A 23,966-nucleotide genomic window follows, 5' to 3' on the forward strand; every position below is an offset into this window, starting at 1 on the left:
TCCAGACAGCCCTCAGCTCCAAGATGTTGATCGGTAGAGCAGACTCCTCTGGAGTCCACAAGCCCTGCAGCCGCAGGTCCAAGACTACTGCCCCCCAGCCCCTCAGGCTGGCGTCGGTAGTTACTACCAGCCAGTTCCAAGTCTGCAGTGACCGACCCCACTGAAGGGAATCCACGTCTGTCCACCATTTCAAAGAGTCTCGAGTATCCGAAGACAGCACTATCTGCTCTGACTTCATGGTCTGTGTGTTTCCTGACCAAGCCGTCAAGATGTTCCACTGGAACACCCGAGAGTGGAACCTGGCAAACTGCAGCGTCTCGAACGACGCCACCATTTTCCCCAGCAGCTTGAGGCACCTCCACACTGATGTGCTCCAAGAGCTGAGAATCTCCTGGACTAAGGCGACCAGATCCCTGGCCTTTGACTCCGGGAGAAATACCCGATGTAGATGGGTATCCAGAATGACTCCCAAGAATTGGAGTCTCTGTGACGGCACCAACTGAGACTTTTGTAAGTTTAACAGCCAGCCGTGAGCCTGCAAAAAACTGATGGCTTCTACCAAATGACTCTGCAACCTGTCTGCTGACTCTGCTTTGAACAGCAGGTCGTCCAAATAAGGTATCACTGTGATTCCCCTGAGCCGCAGCACAGCCGCCATCAGACATTATTTTTGTGAATACCCTCGGCGCAGTGGCCAGGCCAAAGGGCAATGCCTGAAACTGTAAATGCAGGTCTCCTATAGCAAACCTCAACAGGGCCTGATGTTCTGGGTGTATAGGAACATAAAGATATGCGTCCTGGACATCCATGGACGCCAAAAATTCTCCCTGGTCCAGGCTTAGTAGCACTGACCGTAGAGACTCCATTTTGAAATGGTCTACCCATAAATGGACATTCAGAGACTTCAAATTTAGTATTGGTCTGAAAGACCCGTCTGGTTTGGGCACCAGAAACAGAGTGGAATAAAAGCCTTTCTTCCAGTCTGCCCTAGGAACCGGAATTACCACCCCCTTCTCTAACAGGGAGTGAGCTGCTCTTACAAGAGCTGTACGGAGCCGAGCTTCCTTTGGTAAAGACGTGGGGATAAATCTTCTCGGAGGAAGACCTTTGAAGGGAATTTTGTAGCCCTGGGCTATAATGTCTAACACCCAGGCATCCTGGTCTAGAGAAGCCCATGCGTCCTTGAAATGTGATAGATGCCCCCCCACCTTTACCACTGCCGGGCAAATCCCCTGACAGTCATGCGGAGGGTTTGTCCTCTCCTTTGGTGACAGGTTTCTTCTGAAAGGAGCCAAACTTAGACTTCGGGGCCTTGCCCCTGGAAGACTGAAACTTTCCCCTGAATGACTGTCCTCGAAAGGACGCACCACCTCTAGGGGAGGGCCGAAAGGACGGCCTAAAGGCAGAAAATCTGGATGTCTGCTTAGCCGTGGGGGCAGGCAGGAATGTACTTTTGCCGCCCGTGGCCTGTTTAATGATCTCTTCTAATTCGGATCCAAATAATAACTTTCCTTTGAAAGCTAATGTTTCTAAGGCCTTCTTAGACTCATTGTCTGCTTCCCAGGCCTTAAGCCAGCCAGAGTACTCTCCTGGCATTAATAGATACTGTGGACACTCTGGTCGCCATTTTGAGCGCCTACTCCTCCGCTTCCAACACATACTCTGCAGCTGCCTTAAGCTTCTCCGCCAGCAGCAATACACCAGGGTCCGCATGTTAAATGGTACATAAATCATTAGCCCACTCAATCATGGCCTTAGAGACCCAGGCTGAAGCAATAAGAAGACGTAGGGTAAATCCCACCCCTTCAAATATAACCTTGAGGTTACCCTCCAGCTTTTTGTCCACAGGATCTTTGAAAGCTGCACCCCCTTGTACTGGTAATACAGACGCGCCACAGAGGCATCCACAACTGGCACTTTTTCCCAGAGCTCCGCATGAGACTCTGGCATGGGGTACAGACTTAGGAATCTCTTAGGCATCTGCAGCCTTTTATCAGGGGTTTTCCAAGCCCCTTCCAACAATTCCTGTAAGCCTTCATCAGAAGGAAATGTAACAGCCTCCTTACGCTGTCGCTTAAACACCCCTTTAGCAGGAGTCTTATCCTCCACTGACAGTTTTAAAGCCTGTTTTACAGCTGTAATAAGATCCTCTACCCCTGCAGATGAGGCATCTTCCAAAACATCACCCTGGTCCCAGGGAATGTCAGTATACGCTCCCTCCTCTTCATCTACCATGAAAGGCACTGAGTAAGACCTTTTAGGGCTCCCAACATCAACATCAATTTTGTCAAGTATTTCACTAACCCTGTTGATCCCTTTTGCAGTATCCTGCATCACCAGAGGACTGCTGAGATGATGGCATAGGTCTCTGAGATTCTACCAAGACATCACTCTGTCTGTCCAATAACTGCACCAAAGCGTTCACTGACCTGCCCAGGGCACTAGCCCACGCGGGTTCAATCTGCTCTGCCCTCTGGGGTTCACTCCCCATGGGTCTCACAGCAGCGCAAGCAATACATAAGCCCCCCTTGGCCATCTGCTCAGGGACAAATTTCTGTGTACACACATTACAAGCGCTCAGTGTAATAAGGGCTCCCTCCCCCAAAACCACAGCTTGTTGCTCAGACATGATGTAAAGTAACCTACACAGTGCATACAACAGCGATTATACAGGGTTAATGCACGCAGTCACTTAGCTGTCTGTCGGTTTCAGATGCGGGGAAACGATGCCCAGGAAATCCAAACACTCTGCCAGGATCTGTAAGCCAGCTCAGCTCCGCTGCAAGCGTTCTGAAAGGCGCCAAAAACAGAGTGAGGGAAGGGACCAAGTCCCTGCTGCTGCGGGGTCCGTGACTTTTGGCGCCAACCACCCCCAGTCAGCCGCTCCCTTAGTAGGATTTCCTAGTTCCAGTATCTCCCCCTCGGCTGGGGACCACTTGGAACATGCCTGTAACAACATTGCTGTCCTCTCATATCAGGAGCTCAGTGTGTAAGCTCCGCAGAAAATGGCCGCCGCCATCACGGAGCGCCTGTCCCCCATGATCCCCACCTAAGCGTGAAGCCGGTTTCAGGACGCTCCGGAGCCCAGGCAGCTTCTTAAAAGAAGCTGTAAGCGCTGCACAGGGAGGCCAGACAGCGTCTCCCTAGTGCACAGCGAGCTGACAGGATGCGCTTCTGTCAGCTCCTGCTGCGCTAGCAGTGTGAGGATTCACTATGAGAATCCTCACACTGTGCCTACCTAGCTAGAGTAAAATTAATAAAATAATAAAAATCCCCTAACTACTCTATTTCTTCAGCTGCTCCCGCAGCCCTTTAGAATAGCACCCACTCCAGTGGGCACCTAACACGAACTGAAGAGTCCGGGATGCAGTAGGGGAGGAGCCTACCCTCTGAAAACTTTAGGATAGGTGCCTGGCTCCTTCGGACCCTCCTACATCCCAGTGTTGAGCTGTGTCACCAGGACCATTGAAAGAGAAATATATATATATATATATATATATATATATATATATATATATATATATATATATATATATATATATATATATATATATATATATACATACATACATATATATATACATACATACAGTCGGGCAAAAAAGTATTTAGTCAGCCACCAATTGTGCAAGTTCTCCCACTTAAAAAGATGAGAGAGGCCTGTAATTTTCATCATAGGTATACCTCAACTATGAGAGACAAAATGAGGAAAAAAAATCCAGAAAATGACATTGTCTGATTTTTAAAGAATTTATTTGCAAATTATGGTGGAAAATAAGTATTTGGTCAATAACAAAAGTTCATCTCAGTACTTTGTTATATACCCTTTGTTGGCAATGACAAAGGTCAAACGTTTTCTGTAAGTCTTCACAAGGTTTTCACAAACTGTTGCTGGTATTTTGGCCCATTCCTCCATGCAGATCTCCTCTAGAGCAGTAATGTTTTGGGGCTGTCGCTGGGCAACACGGACTTTCAACTCCCTCCAAAGATTTTCTATGGGGTTGAGATCTGGAGACTGGCTCGGCCACTCCAGGACCTTGAAATGCTTCTTACGAAGCCACTCCTTTGTTACCCGGGCAGTGTGTTTGGGATCGTTGTCATGCTGAAAGACCCAGCCACGTTTCATCTTCAATGCCCTTGCTGATGGAAGGAGGTTTTCACTCAAAATCTGACGATACATGGCCCCATTCATTCTTTCCTTTACACGGAGCAGTCGTCCTGTTCCCTTTGCAGAAAAACAGCCCCAAAGCATGATGTTTCCACCCCCATGCTTTACAGTAGGTATGGTGTTCTTTGGATGCAACTCAGCATTCTTTCTCCTCCAAACACGACGAGTAGAGTTGTTACCAAAAAGTTCTATTTTGGTTTCATCTGACCATATGACATTCTCCCAATCCTCTTCTGGATCATCCAAATGCTCTCTAGCAAACTTCAGACGGGCCTGCACATGTACTGCCTTTAGCAGGGGGACACGTCTGGCACTGCAGGATTTGAGTCCCTGGCGGCGTAGTGTGTTACTGATGGTAGCCTTTGTTACTTTGGTCCCAGCTCTCAGCAGGTCATTCACTAGGTCCCCCCGTGTGGTTCTGGGATTTTTGATCACCGTTCTTGTGATCATTTTGACCCCACGGGGTGAGATCTTGTGGGGAGCCCCAGATCGAGGGAGACTATCAGTGGTCTTGTATGCCTTCCATTTCCTAATAATTGCTCCCACAGTTGATTTCTTCACACCAAGCTGCTTACCTATTGCAGATTCAGTCTTCCCAGCCTGGTGCAGGTCTACAATTTTGTTTCTGGTGTCCTTTGACAGCTCTTTGCTCTTGGCCATAGTGGAGTTTGGAGTGTGACTGTTTGAAGTGTTGGACAGGTGTCTTTTATATAGATAAAGAGTTCAAACAGGTGTCATTAATACAGGTAACGAGTGGAGGACAGAGGAGCCTCTTACAGAAGAAGTTACAGGTCTGTGAGAGCAAGAAATCTTGCTTGTTTGTTTTTGACCAAATACTTATTTTCCACCATAATTTGCAAATAAATTCTTTAAAAATCAGACAATGTCATTTTCTGGATTTTTTTTCCTCATTTTGTCTCTCATAGTTGAGGTATACCTATGATGAAAATTACAGGCCTCTCTCATCTTTTTAAGTGGGAGAACTTGCACAATTGGTGGCTGACTAAATACTTTTTTGCCCGACTGTACATATACACACACAAACACATACACACACAAACACATACAGGTAAAAGATCTGCGCAAGGTTAGCACATAATCAATGGGTTCCGTCTCTCCAGTATGTGGTGCTGCTCACTCCAAATAGGCTTTGTCACGGCCTCAGTAAGGTGCATAGAATGAAAGAAAGGAGGAGCACACAGGTGAGTATAATTGCACAGTGTTTACTGAAGAAAAGTGTAGGCTCACATACAATTCAATAAGCAGTAATCAGCATGTGTAGGAATCACCATCAGTACGTCAGCTTCATAGCACGGACACCGGAGGGCATCCAGGGAACCGGCAGATGGAAACAGCAGCGGCGAGGACGGAGTTCCAGACACGAGGACTGCAAACAGACGGGAACCACAGTGGAAGAGATCCGATACGTCAGGTGACCACGCCCCAACGCGTTTCGTCACTGATGACTTCGTCATATATATATATTTTTTTTTCTATCAAGTGTCTATGTGACTCTGAAGCACTGCCATCTATTGGCAGCAAGTGAAACTACATCTTTCTCTCTCACACATGCATGAACACAGAGGCAATCACAAGGTAGCAGACTAGCTTTCAAAGCATTTGCTTACAGCAGGCTTACTAGTAATTAAACATAAAATATTTTACATAGATGCATAGCTAAAGTTATTACAGAGATTATTTGAAGGCACACAAAGATAATGCTGTACAGTGGGAGGGGTAAATATAACAGAATCCAAGTTACCGGGGGTTTGGAATTTGTGTAAGTCCGACCCAGTGTGTAGTGATAATTTAAAGCTTGTGAATTCAACTGCCATTGGGTAAAGTGCCATTGTTTAAGTGTGGCATTACATCCAAGAAGGAGTAGAAGAGGCCCAGATACCTGACCTGTTAAGGGATCCACACAGTGCACAATAGCAATCTTCACATTAAGGCAGACACGCAATCTTGCACCAGAGCATGGCCGGACACTGTGAGGAGTGTCAGAACGACTGCAGGACAGTTAAGTATCTTTTTGATTGATTACTGTTAATAACTGTTCTGTAATACTATTGTACTGGTATTTAATTACTGAGTGGTGTGATTTAGTTTATGTCTGTACCAGATGCAAGCAGTTGTCTGCTCTGGAAACCAAGGTCAATGATCCAGAGCATCAAATTGAGGGAGATATATCACCTTGAGCAGAGTTTGCAGCTAACCATCACTGCATTAGAGGCCCAGGGGGGGGGGGGGGGGGGTGATGTCGGAGGATGAGTCAAGTGAGGAAGAGAGGATCTTTAGCTGGTTAACAGTTAGGGGGTCTAGGAGGAATAGATGATGAAGGGAGCGTCAGGCAACCTCTGAGCTACCAAACCCTAGTAGATCAGACCGAATGGATGAAGAAACTATGGTTGGGAGTGAGGAGCTGGCAGGAAAGGGTTCCTCTAGCAACCAGAGGAATACAACCTCTGACAGGGAGGGTAATTCAGAGAGAAAGGGCCCAAGGCAGATAGTGGTGGTAGGGGGATTCAATAATTAGGCAAGTTGATAGGACAATCTCTTATCGGGACCTGGGTGCTCGTGTACATATCACAGACCGGGTGGACAGATTATTGGGAGGGGCTGGGGAAGACCCAGCAGTCTTGGTGCATGTTGGCACCAATGACAAAGTCAGTGGTAGATGGGATCTCCTCAAAATGACTTTAGGGATTTAGGCAATAAACTTATGGTGAGGACATTGAAGGTAATAATATCAGAAATATTGCCTGTGCCACAAGCTAGCCCAGGGAGTCAGAGGGAGATTAGGGTGGTTAACGTGTGGCTCAAAGATTGGGGCAGGAGGGAGGGATTTGAGTTCCTAGAAAACTGGGCGGACTTCTTTTGCCATGACAGATTGCAACTGAACAAGGACTGGGCAGGTGTACTTGGGGGCAGGATGGTGGGAAGGCTTGAGTAGATTTTAAACTAGGAGGGTGGGGGAGGGTATAGTAAGAAACCTTAAACAAATAAATGAGTGTAGAATAAAGGGCAAAGACAGCTACATTGTGGAGGAAGCAAGGGGAAGGGAGGAACAAATGAACAATGTATACGAAAGGTGTATGAGACACACAGCCAAATACAAACATTGTCCATGATATGGATTTATCTTTTCAGGAACCTTCTGCAACTGTAACAGGTAACATAACATGTGCAAAGGAAAAATTAGATCTTAAATGCCTTTATCTGAATGCTAGGAGTTTAACTGGTAAAATGAGGGAACTAGAGACCCTAGTTTTGGAGGAAGATTTTGATCTCATAGGTATTACCGAAACTTGGTGGGACAAACCACATGAGTGGGAGGCTAACATAGAAGATTATAGTTTGTTTAGGAAAAAATAAATCGATTAGGGGTAGGTGGGGGGTACGTTTAGATGTTAAACCATCCTTAAAACCATACATAAGGGAAGACATATACGAGAGCACAATGGAGTCTGTAGAATCGGTCTGGGTTAAAATCACAAGTTATATTAAAAAGGGGCTAAAAAATTATAGTAGGAACATTTTATAAACCACCCAATATAAATACGGAGGAGGAAAAAGACCTCTTGCTACAAATGGGAAAAGGGGCCAGCTTAGGGGACATTATAATTATGGGTGACTTTAACTACCCAGAAATAAATTGGAAAGATAGGTCAAGTAGTACCACTAAGGGAAATGTGGATGCCCTGAATGACCACTATTTGTATCAATTTAATGAAAGTCCAACCAGAAATAACAAAATCCTGGATGTCTTGATAAGCAACAATGGGGAAATTCTTACTAGCATAACCATAAGGGAGACATTGAGGAACATTGATCACAATATGATCACATCTGAGTTAACCCCTTGAGGGTTTTGCTGGGGCAGGACAACCCTACCAGGGCAAGTTTGTCCTGCCGCTGCAAAATCCACCACAGGACGCAGGAAGCCCCCCCCCCTCACCTCCGGCGTGTGTACGCTGGAGCTGGGCTCGGGGATGTTCGTGGCGGCTCGGGAGGACTCGGGCACCTGAACTCCTGAGTGATCCCAAATCCCTACGAGCAGCCCCGAACATCCGAGCCTGCCACCTACATCACTGCAGTATGGCGATTGGGGAGCTACGGCATACGATCGCCAGAGTGGAGGGGGCCAGAGGAGGGTGGGGGGGTGACAGGAAGTTAAAGGTTGACGGGGGCCTAAAGGTGGTGCACCAGTGGTGCTCCGCCGGAGGAGCCACTGGTGTGCACCTACTACAGTGTGGTATGCCCGGAAATTTTCCAGGACAGCCCGCTGCGCAGGGCATACCACTCAAGTGGTTACATTTAAATAAAGATTACATTGGAGCAACTAGGTCCTTAAATTTCAGAAAAGCAAACTTTGGTAAGCTTGAGGAGTCCTCAACATATATAAACTGGAAGGAATTATTTAGAGATATGGATACCACTAAAAGTTGGCAAACAAAAAAAAAAAAAAAAAAAAAAAAAATACTGCAGGAGGGCACTGATAAATTTATTCCTAGGGTAAATAAAAGAACAAATGTCAAAAGGAAACTGATGGACTGAAAGTAAAATAGCCGCACACAGCTAATTTAATCCCCAAAAACTCTAGTTATATAAATGGGAAACTGTTAAAGAAGGAAAATAATGGCCCCAAAAAAATAAGCAGGGTACCCCAATAATAAAAGGAAAAGAGAAAGCAGAATTATTCAATTAATTATTTGCTTCGGTATTTACAAGAGAATAATCTTCAGAAGCTCTCCCACAGATTAAATGCTCAACTCTTGATTGCTCCCAAACAGTGTGTTTGAGTGAGGAAATAGTCAAAAATAGATTACAGTACCTAAATAGTAACAAATCTATTCTGGCCCGGAAGAAACACATCCTAGAACACTAAAATAATGGAGTTCTGACTACCATTATAATCGGATATTCGAGGAATCAATAAAAATCGAGGATAGTGCCAAAGGACTGGTGCATAGTTCACACAGTACCAATATGGAAGAAAGGTAGCAAAACTAACCCTGAAAATTATAGGGTTAGGGTAATTTAGGATTAGGGTAATTTAGGGTTAGGAGATATCATTTGTTATTGGATTAAAAACGGAGTGTACTTCCTCTACCTCTTAACGTTCTACTTGACCATTTGTACCAGGTGATATACATGTTCATGTATTATGTAAGTCTGTACCATGTTTCATATACCACTCTCTTGTATGACTTATTCCTATGACCTAATAAAAATTTATTATGGAAAAAAAAAACAGAGTGCACAATCGGGGACAGAGAGTGGTGGTAAATGGCATACATTCCAGCTTGGGTAAGGTCCAGAGTGTAGTCCCGCAATGTTCAATATTGGGAACCACCTTGTTTAATATATTCAGTAATGATATACGAAGTGACATAGTAAGTAAAATTGCAGTATTTGCAGACACAAACCTGAGTAAGGAAATTAACTCAGGAGAAGATGTGGATACACTACAAAGTGACTTCATTAAACTGGAAAGGTGGAAAATGCAGTTTAACGTTGATAAATGTAAAGTAATTAATTATGGGAACAAAAATTAACAAGCTCCTTATAAGCTAAATGGAGTTATTATAGGGACTTCTGCTGTAGAGAAGTACTTGGGGGTCATCATAGATGAAAAATTTCCTACGATGGCACCCGATTTTGCACTGAAATGCATCAGAATGCATTGAAATGTGTATTAAACTAGTGAAATGCCCCCAAATGTCATTTTTCATAGTGCACCACCCCCACTATCAACGTCAACCCGAAGCATGGCGAGCGCAGCGAGCCCGCGAGGGGCGGCGGTACGCGTCCTACGACCTTTTCATATCCCCACTATCCACGTCGGCGTGGAGTTGAGAATAGAATAGTGTGGCGAGCGCAGCGAGCCACCGAGCCCGAAGCGTGGCGAGCGCAGCAAGGGGACGCGGATACCTGTGAAGCCCGCGAGGGGATGTGTATAGCTGTGAAGGTATCCGCGTCCGCTCGCCACGCTTCAGGCTTGGTGGCTCGCTGCGCTCGCCACACTATTCTATTCTCAACTCCACGCCAACGTGGATAGTGGGGGTATGAAAAGGTCGTAGGACGCGTACCGCCGCCCCTCGCGGGCTCGCTGCGCTCGCCACGCTTCGGGTTGACGTTGATAGTGGGGGTGGTGCACTATGAAAAATGCCATTTGGGGGCATTTCACAAGTTTAATACACATTTCAATGCATTCTGATGCATTTCAGTGCAAAATCGGGTGCGATCGCATCGCATGCGATTTGATCGCATGCGATGCGATTTTTAGCATACAATCAGGATACGATGAAGGTCGTGGGAGCCGTGATACTCCACAAGTACCAAAAAAAAAAAGGACATAAATTAATTGGAACATGTACAACTAGTAAGCTAGTAAAAGGTCTTGAATTACTAGAATACAAAGATCGATTATCCATGCTGAATATGTTTTCACTGGAGAAATGGAGGTTAAGAGGTGACATGATTAGTATGCTCAAATACAGGATTGGGAATCATATGGAACTGGTAGATGATTTGTTCACTAACAGGCCTATACTTACAACACATGTGCATGTACTGAGGATTGAGTATAATAAATTTCATTCTTAATGAATGAAGGACTCTTCACCATTTATTAGACTCAATTTATTTATGCAACTCATTGCTCGAGGAAAATAAATTCTGTACTGAATTAAGAAGAGGATACTTCGCCATTAGAGCAGTCAAATTCTGGAACTCATTGCCGGTGGGGGTGGTTACAGCAACTACTGTTAATGAATTTAAATCAAAACTGGATACATTTTTGGCCACTAAGGGAATACTATAGATATGATTTAAGTCAATAGTTACAAGTAAAATATGTTGACTAACGTCTTTTTTCAGCCTTAATTACTATGTTACTATGTGCAGATTTATTAAGCTTGGTGAAGTGATCAAGTGTCTAGTTTTTATCACCGGCCAATCAGTTCCTGTGAAGTTACAGGCTTGGTATGAAAAATGACAGGTAGGAGCAGATTGGCTGGTGATAAAAACCAGACACTTCATCACTTCACAGAGCTTAATAATTCTACCCCTATGTTAATGGGCAAAGCCAGCCTGGCAGACTCACACAGAATCCTGCAACTTTGGCAACTCAGAGGCTGCTATATTTAGCTCAGCGTGTTACCTTAAAGGTGGCATCCATGGAAGCAGACAGAAGCAGATGACTGGACTTGTTTACAGGACACCACTGGACTCTATTCACGGGGCCTCTGTGTTCGCTCATCTGAAATACCACCTTCCTGGGGATCTCAGTCGTTGTATATTTTAACTGTAAATGTGGACCGAGATATTCAGAGACTCTGTAGATGTCCCATTCTATGTGCCTTGTGTGGTCATGTGACCTCTCCGATTTGTGACCTTCAACCTCTTCAGTCATGCTGGATTGTTCCTGCCGGAGTTTTTTAGGAATGTAAGGCTTCACCACAGTTTCACAAGTGGGAGCTCTCTTGTGTGCAGGCTGGACACTTTTTTCAGAGTTAAGCAAAGCCATATTTGAAGCTGTAATATAATAATTATTTCTATTGCTTTTACAGTCTGATATAGTTCCATCTGTGATAATAGAAGGTAAACCTGTCACCCCAGCCATACCAGTAGGGGGCAGGTAAAAGTCGCTGTGTACAAGGTGCGGTACTGGATGAAGAGCAGTGTGAGATGTCCCAGGCATCGCCCCGTCCTCTACTGCTTCAGTCTCAGAACCTGAATCATCATAGGCTACTAATGACGTCATTCCTGTAATGTGCTGGGTCAGTACCTATGAAAAATGACAGCATGGAGGACACTCAAAATATAACAGGTGACAATAAGGCTGATGTTTGTGTGACAATGAAAAGAGTAAATAGGATTTTAGATACCTACCGGTAAATCGTTTTCTCGTAGTCCATATGGGATACTGGGGTTCAATACTATGGGGATAGAGTTCCTCCGCAGAAGAGACAGGCGCATGAGATCTTTCACTGTGAGTGCACTGGCTCCTCCCCTCTATCACCTCCCACTTTCCTCAGTTAATGAAAAACTGTGCCGAAGGAGAGGCGACTGTATGAGGAGGTATGTGAATCAGTCAGTGTGGTGAGATTTGCACCAGCACACCAGTCAAACAAGAAACCGCAGGTGAATACTTAATATACAGATGTCACCTAGCAATTGAAGAATTGACAACAAGGCCACAAGCCAAGCAATTGTCAGAATTGACAAGGCAACAAGCCAACATAACTGAAGTTACAGTATGTTAAATTTCAGAGGTTAGACCTCAATGGTCCGACTGGACAGCAGAATATCCGCACAGAGGCGGGCACCCAATATCCCATATGGACTACGAGAAAAGGATTTACCGGTAGGTATCTAAAATCCTATTTTCTCTAACGTCCTATGGGATACTGGGGTTCAAAACTATGGGGAGGTTCCAAAGCTACCAGAACGAGAGGGTATGTGCGAGTCTGCTGTAATACCGCTTGTCCGAACTGGGAATCTTCCCTGACCAGAGCGTCAAACTTGTAAAATTTTACAAATGTGTGTTGACATGACCCAAGTTGCAGCTCTGCAGAGCTGTAAGGCCGAGACACCTTGGGCAGCCACCCAGGAAGTCCCCACTGATCTGGTTGAATGAGAGTTCAATGAAGGCGGTAGTGTAAGACCAGCCATTCTGTAAGCCTGTTGTATAGTGAATCCAACAGGCAATGGTCTGCTTGGATGCTGGAGAGCCCTTCCTTTGTGCATCATGCAGCATAAAGAGGAAATCCAACTTTCAAGTCCGAGCAGTAAGTTTTACATACACTTTAAGTATATGGACCACATCCAAAGTAGGAGGGATTTCAGGATAAGCTGAACTGGAAGGAAGCACAATAGGTTGATTGAGGTGAAACGCCGACACAACCTTTGTAAGGAAATGCAGCCTAGTTCTATGTTCCGATCGATCCTCATGGAACACCAGGTAAGGGCTTTTACATGACAGAGCTCCAAGTTCAGAAACCCATCTAGCTGAAGCCACTGCCAGCAGAACCACCGTCTTCCATGTACGGTGTTTCAGATCAGATTGTTCCAGCGGATCAAACCAGGACGACTTCAAGCAGGACAAAACCATATCCAGGTCCCAAGGCGCTGTAGGTGGTACGAAAGGGGGCTGAATTCTGACAACCCTTTGCAGAAAAGTTTGAACCTCCGGCAAGGACGCCAGCTTCTTTTGAAAGAAGAGTGACAATGCCGAGATCTGGACCTTCAAAGAACCCAATCGAAGTCCTAAGTCCAAACTAGCTTGGAGAAACCTCAATAGGTTGTTCAGCTTAAAATCCGCTGGTGGTAGGTTCTTCTTTTCACACCAGGCCACATATTTTCTCCAACTGAGATGATAGTGGGATGCCATAACCGGCTTTCTGGCTCGGGTCATAGTAAAAATGACTGAGGGGTGTAGGCCTTTCTGGCCTAAAATCTGCTGCGCAACCTCCAAGCCGTTAAACGCAACTGCTGTAAGACCTGGTAGACGAACTGCCCTTGGAGCAGTTGATCCTCTCTGAGGGGTAGACGCCATGGATCTTCCACTTGTATTGCCTGAAGATCCCCGTACCAGGCCCTTCGAGGCCAATCTGGTGCCACTAGGATGGCTTCTGCTCCTTGAAGCTGAATCCTCTTTACCACTCACGCCTAGAAAGGTAGCGGTGGGAACAGGTATACCATCCGGTAACTCCAGGGCCAAGTCAGGGCATCCACTGCTTCTGGATCCCTGGTCCATGAACAGTACTTGTCCACCTTGTTGTTTAGCCGAGAGGCCATGAGGTCTATCTGAGGGAGCCCCCCCCCCCCATAAAAAAAAAAATTCGTAATGATCCTGAACACCTGGGGATGTAGTTCCAATTCCCCTGGGTGTAGGTCTTGACGACTGAGAAAGTCCGCTTCCCAGTTGTCCAATTCCAGGATGAATACTGCTGACAACACCATCACATGTTGTTCTGCCCAGGAGATGATCTTCCTCGTCTCGATCATGCAAGTCAGGCTCTTTGTTCCTTCTATAATAAACCGCCCTCAGCTCCAACTTGTTGATGTGTAACCTGGATTCCAATAGAGACCATTTGCCTTGAAGACTGACTCCGTGAATCACCGCTCCCCAGCCTCTTAGGCTGGCATGGTTAACAGGAGCCAATCCTGGATCTGGAAACACCAACCTGCCAGGAGATTGGTGGAAGCCACCATCTTGCGCAAAAGTTTGAAGCAAAGATGAACAGTCAATTGAGGGGTCGTTAGCACCTCCTCCACCAACAGCTGAAGAGCTGTTACCTTCTCCATTGGTAGAAAAACCTTCTGTTCTACCGTATCTAGGATCATACCCAGAAACAGCATTTTCTGTTTCGGGACCAGCAATGACTTTGGCAGTTTCAAAATCCACCAATGATGTGTCAATGTCTTCATGGTCAGCTGGATTGAACTCCTTAAGGCATCATCCGATCCTGCATTGATTAGCAGGTCGTCCAGGTATGGTAATACATTTACCCCTTGGTGAGGAGAGACATAATTTCCGCCATTATCTTTGTGAAAATGCGTGGTGCCTTGAATAGACCAAACGGCAACGCCTGAAATTGATAATGGCCGTCGCCCAGCGCAAATCTTAGGAACATTTGGTGCGGGGTCCATATACAGTAGGTATGTGTAGGTAGGCGTCCTTCACATCTATGGAGGCTAGAAACTCCCCTTGTTCAAGACTGGCAATTACTGAGAGGAGCGGCTCCATTCTGAACATGAACACCTTAAGAAAAGGGTTCGAGCATCTCAGATTGAGAATGGGTCTTACCGACCCATCCGGTTTTGGTACAAGGAAGAGGTTTGAGTAACAACCCTGACCTTGTTCCTGCCTCGGAACCCTAATAACGACCTTTGACTGTCTCTGTATGGCTCCCTGAAGGAGTGTACGATCCTGTGCCGATGCTGGAAAGGCCGATCAGAAGAATCTTGTGGGGGAGGCTTGGAAAACTGCAGCCTGTAGCCCTGTCATAAGATTTCAGGCCCAGGAAACTAGGCACGAGGCTTCCCAAACGTGGCTGAAGTGTGACAGTCAAGCTCCCACCTCGAGAATGTCTCGTGGTGGGCAGACCCTGTCATGCCAAGGACTTGAGGCAGCTGCAGTGGCCGCATGGTCCTTTTGTCCTGAGGTATTAGTCTCTTTAAACTTACATCTGGATCCTCTGTTGGCATTTGGCACCCCTGGGCTTGAAGTGGTTTCTGGTGCTGGACAAGAGTCGTGATGGACGTTTCACTGTAGCTTGTGCTGATGGGAGGAATGTGGACTTACCATGTCCTTGGAAATCCACTCATCTAGCTAACTCCGATACAGTCTATCTCCTGTAAATGGAATGTCATACTGCGTTTTGAGTCCGCGTCTGCTACCCACTGACGTAGCCACAGGGCTCTTCTGGCCAACACAGCCATAGCTGAATTGCATGCATTCCTAGCACCCAGCTCCTTTTGTGCTTTTCAAAGTACCCTTGCTGTGTCCTGAATGTGGCGCAGCTTTTTACCTAGCTGTGTGACAGACATGTCCCCCAACAAACCCTCTTGGATTTGTGTGGACCAGGTATAAATGGCCTTGGCCATCCAACAGCTGGCTAGAACAGGACGCTGTGAAGCCACACTTGCTGCATACATGGACTTGAACTGTAACTTCAAGTCTCCTGTCAGCTCCATCCCTAAGAGTGGATACTCCCGGGACAGGAAGCAATACCTTCCTTAAAAGGCGTGAAACTGAGGAGTCTGCAACAGGTGGCTCCTCCCACCTTTTCCTAACTGCAGGGTCGAAGGGATATGCATTAACAAACCACTTAGTTAATTGGAACCTCTTTTCCGAGTTCATTCATGCGGTTTTAAAAGTGCCTTCTAGTTCCAATTGTTCCAGAAAATAGACAGGCTGCCTTTTCTGGGTCATAAAGAAGGAATCCGTGGGTTCCTCTAGAGTAGGGCTGGTCAACAATGGCCCTTCAGATGTTAGTAAACTACACATCCCAGGATGCTTTGCATTAGTTTTGCTATGTGGTCATGCTGAAACTGATGCAAGACATGCTGGGATGTGTAGTTCATCAACATCTGGAGGGCCGGTGTTGCCCAGCCCTGCTCTAGAGGAAGGTCTAAAACCTCTCTTATAGATCTAATCAAGGGCTAGGACTCCTGTGCCAGAGCTTTCCTCCTGAACAGATTTCTGTTCTTCCTCTTCCTCCCCTTCTTCAATCAAATCCTCCTCTGTTGCAGAGGAAAACACTGCTGCAGGCCTTTTCTGAGGCTGTGCAGGAAGGGGGGTGAGAGTATCAACCCTTGCAGAAAATATGGATACTTTTCTCTGCACTCTCTGGGTCTGCTGTTATTAGCAGCCAACTGAGAATAAACAGTCCAGCAGTGTGAATACTGTTGGCCCACACAGGCTCTCTTTTAAACCTGTGACCTTCCACGCAACTGTGGGGGCATCCCACAGACCTGTGTGATATCCCCACTAGGCTGTGGTGACATACATGTTTCACAGGTAACCTGTGATTGAGATGCAAATTTCGTGCTGCAAACCATGCAGGTCATTTCACCATTTTGCTGTACAGTCACCACAATAACATAGCAGTATAGACTAAGTGTAAGAGACTAATTGCAGTGTGTTAACAGCGCTTATTAACTAGTCAGTGGGGTAAGAATCAGAGCTACATGGGGACCAGCGTCTAACCTAAGCTCACTTGATCTGAGAGCAGGTTCTGTTATAATACACACAGTGTCTCAACTACACAGTGATATAAGCTAGGCAACACTATACAAGTGCTAAATAGAATTTAGCTTGCTGTCTCTGCTTGTTCAGGATCTCAGCACCGCTGAAGCTCCTGTAATGGCGCCTCAGATGCAGTGAAGCAGTAAACAGTATAAAAACGCACCAAGCAGAGCCTGGTCCCGGCTCTGAGTGAAGCCTCACCCCCTTGCACGGAGCTGTCACCTTCAGTGTATTATTCTGACAATATTGCGCTTATCTGTGTAAAAAACAGATTTAAGTTATAGCCCTGGTGGTCCAGCGGCTATCTGTGTGTGTCAGTCTTAAGGATGGGGGTTTGCGCGGTCCCTGCGTGAGGGCCGCCACTACTGCCACCGCCATCTTGCTGCACATAAAAGTCAGGGTGCCCCCTGTGGGGAACCCTGACTGGTACTCACCGCTCGACGTCTACAGACCTTGCCAGGGGTGTGCGGCAGCTGGGAGGTCTGCTCGCCCCAGCACAATGCTGTGCAGTGACAGAAACCCCTCTCAGGACAAAGTCCTGCACCAGGGCAGCTCTGCGTCTGAAGAGGCCGGTGACTGACCCTTCCCCTGGCACCCTCGAAGCAGGACTGCTGCTTTGGTCCAAAAGCAGTGCCCCAAAATAATAAACGTAATAAAAGTTTGAAGAAAAATCCTCTGGAGCTACCAGAAGTGCTGCCTCTCCTGAGGCACATTTTTTCTAAACTGAGGAAAGTGCGAGGTGATAGAGGGGAGGAGTCAGTGCACCCACAGTGAAAGATCTTATGTGCCTGTCTCTCCTGCAGAGGAACTCTATCCCCATAGTATTGAACCCCAGGATCCCATAGGACGTTAGAGAAAGAAAGATTAGATCAGTGGCTATTTCTCAGCAACTGGCGAAAAAACATTCCCAATGTATGAAGCCTGAATACCTTATGTCAAGCTAAAGATTAGGGATAGGCTTCTGTTAGAAGTAGGCTGTGATTAGAGTTACATTTGGATGCGGTTAGAGGTATACTCTGGTTAGGGCTAGGCTGCGGCTAGGGTTAGACGAGGGCTAGGCTGCGGCTAGGGTTAGACGAGGGCTAGGCTGCGGCTGGGGTTAGACGAGGGCTAGGCTACGCCTAGGGTTAGACGAGGGCTAGGCTGGGAACAGGTCAACAGGTCATTAGGTCGACATGGACTAGGTCAACAGTCAAAAGGTCGACAGAGTTTTTCACTGTTTTTTGAGCCAACATGTGCCGACGGTATTTCATGCCCTACCATCCACTAGGGCGTGGTGGGAGAATAAAATAGTGGAAGCGAGCGATGCGGTGCACTTCAAACTGTCGACATTTGAGTCAAAAATCAGTGAAAACCCCATGTCGACCTAATGTCCTGTCGACCTAGACCCATGTCGACCCAGTTGGTGTAGACCTAACAACCCACACCCGAAATAATTGCATAATACACCACATGCAGAAAATTTTCCTTTCGGAAAAGGACACCTACTGTATGACATTATGTAGACAGGCGATTACAACAGCTGGATTTACATTAATTATATCTATTTGAGGAGGTCTGTTCCTGAAGTGACAATCATTATATATGGCTACATTATGGTTATACTGCACACTAGACATGATCCTGAGTTTCAGGGACCTGCTTGATAAGAGGTAACCTTAACGTGGTGGGCAGGTTTATATTTTTGGCCAAATGTATGCCAATAACTTCATAATTACATATAAAAAGGAATATACAGATGGAGCCGTTCTCAGTGCACCTGCCAGCATGACATATCTCTAGCGGAGGCGGGGCCAGTGGACCATTGCCGAGAATGGGACATGCGGGCGTCTCATGCGCATGTGCCCCATTCTGCCGGACTGGGCAAGGGAGGCCCAGGCTGGCGATCACATCTGTATATGCATAGTGCACCTGCACACATCCCCTTTGTCTAGTATGCAAATTTAAACCCCTTTTTCTATATACACCATATATACCCGAGTATAAGCCTACTTTTTCAGAACATTTTTTATGCTGAAAAAGCCCCCCTCGGCTTATACTCGTGTGAGGGTCCCACTTGAGTCACTGGGCCATATTCAATGAGAAAAATTTGCCGTGTTTTATGGCGAGTTTGTGCTATTTTCGCGTTGGAAGGAGCATTTTGCTCTCCAAAAGTGAACCACCCTATTCAATGTGATATTTTCACCGTCTTTCTAAGTGATTTTCGCCGTGTCTCTCTGTGTAGCAATTCTCCATCTTTTCATGGAGAACTGGAATGTGAACTTTTAAACTAAAAGGTTTTTTTTTTTTATTTTGGTGTCAAAAAATCAGGATTTTTTTTCTGTGAAGGGGCATGTTATTTTTATTCATGTGCTTATAGCACATGAATATATATATTTAATTTAAAAAATATATATTTAAAAAAAAATTTTTTTACACAGAGCAGCCAGCAGGGGGCCGGAGCTCTTGAGCCGCTCATTAGATATTCATATATTCACTTCACCCGATCATTACATATGCATGATCGGGTGCAGTGAATACTGGGTCCCCAGCTGGCTATGGGGAGGGGGCAGCTTGTGCTGCCTGGGTCCCGGGGAGCCCTTCTCCCCTCCACATATGTTCTGGGGCAGCCAGGGAGACTTTAATCTCCCTGGCTGGCACCGTCCCCCGGCTCCCTGCCAGCTCCCTGCCGCGGACGCTCGTCCGGTGCAGGGGTTAAGACTCGCCGTGAGTGGCGGCGAGTCTTAACCACATTGAATAGTGAGAGCAGCGAGCCCTCCGGAACAGGGCGAGGGCATGGCGAGAGAAAAAATCTCTCGCCATGCACGCAGAATATTTCTCATTGAATACTGCCCAATAAGTTTTCCCAGTTTTTTGTTGTAAAATTAGGTGCTTCAGCTTATAATCGGGTCGACTTATACTCGAGTAGTCTATATTTTGTGCATACTTCAAGTCTGAGATGGCTACTTCCTAGATTAGCACCCATCCCCCAAATGGTTTTTAAGCAGGGACTGCACAATTGTGAACAAGGCATAATTTCAAGTAAATCCTATTATTTTAAAGCCCCGTATACATGGTGAGACATTGGCTAATGGGTAGTTTTGAAGAAGCTATTTTGATTTTGAGTGTTGTCAAACTCATGGCCCGCCAGCTGTTGCCAGTTTTAGCAATCCATTATAAAAAATCTGTGGCAGGGCATGCTGGGATGTGTAGTTCCACAACAGCTGGAGAGCCATGAGTTTGACACCATTGGACTAGATAATCAAGAGATTTTGGCTAGATGCACTGGAGATTTTGACTAAGCGATTTTGTCTAGTAATTATCAAAATTGGCTTGCCTGCACAGTCAATCTAATGCTATGGAACTTATGTAGCATAACCCACACCACCCTAGGTCCACGCCACCATCTATTATCTTTAGTAAAGTTGTGGGGAGCGAAGCCAGACACCGTGCCGGAAGCGTGACGTGCGAAGCGTGCCCGCAAGGGGACAATGGTGCTATTCTAAAAGCAGCTAACGTAACTGGTGTAAGGTGTGGCCGCAAAGATGAGAAAGTACCCTTTTAACACTGGGGCAGATGTATCATAGCAGCGCTTATCGCGCCGCTATGATACTTCCTGCTTCGCCTCAATAGCGAGGCGAAGCAGGAAGGGACATCGACAAGATGTATTAACATCTTGTCTGCCAAAGCGGGGGAGCGTTAACTCCCCCCTCCGGCGATGTCCCTTTCTGGAGATAGCGCATCAGTTAATACTGATGCGCTATCTCCTGTCCCCCGGCCGGCCGCACTGGGAATGCGCGGGATCTCGCTGTTCACGCGAGATCCCCAGCGCAGCCCAGACCTAACAGCAGGGACAGCGCTGTCCCTGCTGTTTAGATAGGGCTTCGCCAGCCTGAGGCTGGCGAAGCCAAATCCGGCTTGTCAGCGATGCTGACCGTTCATACATTCGGCCTGCTATCATTTTGATAGCAGCGCCGATATGGACAGGGGCGCATAGCGCCCCTGTCCATTACCGCATCCCGGCCGCTTCATACATGGGGGAGAAGCGGTATCAGTGCACATAACGTGCGCTGATACCCCTTCTCCCCCATAACGACCGTTCATACATCTGCCCCACTATTAGTTACTTCCACATACCCTACATTCTATGACACCTTATACTCGATTACACTTTATGTGATGCCTAGGGTTCCCACCTCATCCCTTTAAAACAGGAGACAAACTAATTGCACAGGTTCTGTGGCTGATTAAAAAAATACAGTTGGAATGAAGTCTGATGGCTGTTAAAAAAAAAAAAAAAAAAACAGTTGAAATGAAGTCTTGTTTTTTTTTTTTTTTTTTTAACAGCCATCAGACTTCATTCCAACTGTATTTTTTTAATCAGCCACAGAATCTGTGCAATTATTATGTCTCCAGTTTTAAAAGGGATGAGGTGGCAACCCTAGTGATGCCCTAGGGTGGTTTTTCTGGACAGGTTTGGGGGTGCTCTGCGCCTCAGAATTGTGAACCTCCTGTGTGAGGAACCTCCTCAATAGAGGTGCCCTGAACATGGTGGTCACTTCTGGTGCAGTAGGTTTATGTTTTAAAAATTGATTCCTTCACCTTTAGTGAATGATCACCCCAAATGTGTACATGTGTACCGTCATTGGTGGATTCCAACCACTTTATAATGAGCGTGTTTGCAGGTAAAACGTCCAGGACACCTTGGGTTTTCTTATCCCCACGTGTTTGTCTCTCAGACCATCATGGTGGAACACAAAAATAGGAATAAAATAGTGTAATATTGCTAACACAATTTATTAATCGCAAAAAACAGACTTAAAATGCTCGTACAATATATAAAAAGATATAGGCTTATCTGGTGCAATGGTGAGGTCAGTCTATCGTCATCACACTGTCAGAATTTCCCTCAACGCGTTTCATCCCCCGCCAGTGGGCTTGGACTTCGTCAGGAGTGTCTGACGAAGTTCAAGCCCACTGGCGGGGGATGAAACGCGTTGAGGGAAATTCTATATATCTTTTTAGATATTGTACGAGCATTTTAAGTCTGTTTTTTGCGATTAATAAATTGTGTTAGCAATATTACACTATTCTATTCCTATTTTTGTGTTCCACCATGATGGTCTGAGAGACAAACACATGGGGATAAGAAAACCCAAGGTGTCCTGGATGTTTTACCTGCAAACACGCTCATTATAAAGTGGTTGGAATCCACCAATGACGGTACACATGTACACATTTGGGATGATCATTCACTAAAGGTGAAGGGATCCATTTTTAAAACATAAACCTACTGCACCAGAAGGCGCCCATCTCACTCTTTTTCTAGATCTCTATGCGAGGGTTCTCTGGAACAGGAACCAATAGGAGAGGAGCTGCCACTCTTTAAAGAGAAAGAGGAACGGTGCACACGGGGGAGATCAGACACATCTTGTGACCAAGAGAACAGAACTATTCCTTTTGGGGGGATCCATTTGGCGCTTGTACCATCTTTTTTTTCGATATATATCTCCTATATATTTGGCTACATCTGTCACTCAAAGTGGGTGTCTGTGTCTATAACGCTCTGTTCCTGGACTTTCCTCTTAATGTGTGATTGCCTTCATCTGTGCTGAACACCTTTCTGAGAAATTAACCTGTTTAAAACAGGTGATGGCAATCATACATTAAGGGGAAGTCTAGAAACAGAGCATTGTGTCCCTCCTGGAGAGGGTCATGTTGGGAGGTATGTGACAGAGAACCAGCCCAGTGAGCCCACAGACAGTGCCAGACACCCACTGCCTTCCCATGTTGCCCAGCACTGCTACTCCCTAGCCACCAGGTGAGCGCCCCCCTCCCGAAATTTGCGGCAAACCCCCCCCCCGCGCCCCCCCCCCTCCGCGGGCAAAAATACCCGCTCCCCCGCAACCCCCCTACCGCGATTCGCAGCAAAAACACCCCCGCGACCCCCCTCCCGCGATTCGCTGCAAAAGAACCCCCCACGACCCCTTCCCGCAATTCGCGGCATAACCACCACCCGCGACCCCCCCCTCCCACGAATCGCTGTAAACCTCCCCCTGACCCCCCCCCCCCCCCGATTCGCGGAAAAAAACACCCCCCCTGCGACCTCCCTCCCGCGATTCGCGGCAAAAAGGACCCCCCCGCGACCCCCCTTGCACGATTGGCGGCACCCCCCCTGTGCGACCCCCCCCCCCCCGCGATTCGCGGCACACCCCCCCCCCCCCCCCCCCCCCCGGAATTCGCAGCAGCCCCAGGATTAAATGGCACCATGCAAAACACTGACATGGCCTATGGTCGACAATGAAAAAGGTTGACATGAGTTTTGAAGATTTATTTTTAATTTTTTTTAATTTTTTCATATTCATTGTCATGTGTCGACATGGACACCAATGAAGTGGCACACTTATGTCAACATTTACATGTGTTGACCTTTCTGTGTTGATTTTTTCTTGTGGCGATTCGCGTCACCACCCCCGCAACCCCCCCTCCTGTGATTCGCGGCACCCCCCGTGACCCCCGACCTCCCGCAAAATCGCGGCAACCCCCACCGGAACCCCTGTGAACCCCCGCCCTCCCGCGATTCGCGGCACCCAACCCCCGCGACCCCCCCTCCCGCAATTCGCGGCACCCCCCCGTGATTCGCGGCAGCTCCAGAATTAAATTGCACATGGAAAACACTGACATGGGCTATGGTCGACAATGAAAAAGGTTGACATGAGTTTTTGAAGTTTTTTGTCATTTTTTGAATATTTTCATATTCTTTCATGTGTCGACATGGACACCAATGAAGTGCCACACTTATGTCAACATTTACATGTGTTGACCTTTCTGTGTTGATTTTTTTTCTTGTGGCGTTTTCGCGTCACACCCCCCGCAACCCCCCCTCCGGCGTTCGCGGCACCCCGGCACCCCCCCGCGACCCCCCCCCCCTCCCGCAATTCGCGGCAACCCCCCCACCGGAACCCCCATGAACCCCGCTCTCCCGCGATTCGCAGCAGCCCCAGGATTTAAATGGCACATGCAAAACACTGGCACGGCTATGGTCGACAATGAAAAAGG

At 46.7% G+C, this 23,966-nt stretch overlaps 1 protein-coding gene across 2 annotated transcripts in view; it reads right to left on the minus strand.

The window, feature by feature from the left end:
* Positions 1–23,966, minus strand: part of WDR25 (WD repeat domain 25) — a 237,772-nt gene that overhangs the window by 190,785 nt on the left and 23,021 nt on the right. For both annotated transcript variants that reach the window (XM_083166968.1, XM_083166967.1), the window contains exon 2: positions 11,334–11,960. In XM_083166968.1, the coding sequence (XP_083023094.1) occupies positions 11,334–11,936 (603 nt within the window). In that variant the 5' untranslated portion in view covers positions 11,937–11,960. The remainder of the gene's footprint in view (positions 1–11,333; positions 11,961–23,966) is intronic.

Source organism: Crinia signifera, chromosome 12 (assembly GCF_055691185.1).
Source record: "Crinia signifera chromosome 12, ASM5569118v1, whole genome shotgun sequence".
In the NCBI taxonomy this organism is placed as follows: domain Eukaryota; kingdom Metazoa; phylum Chordata; class Amphibia; order Anura; family Myobatrachidae; genus Crinia; species Crinia signifera.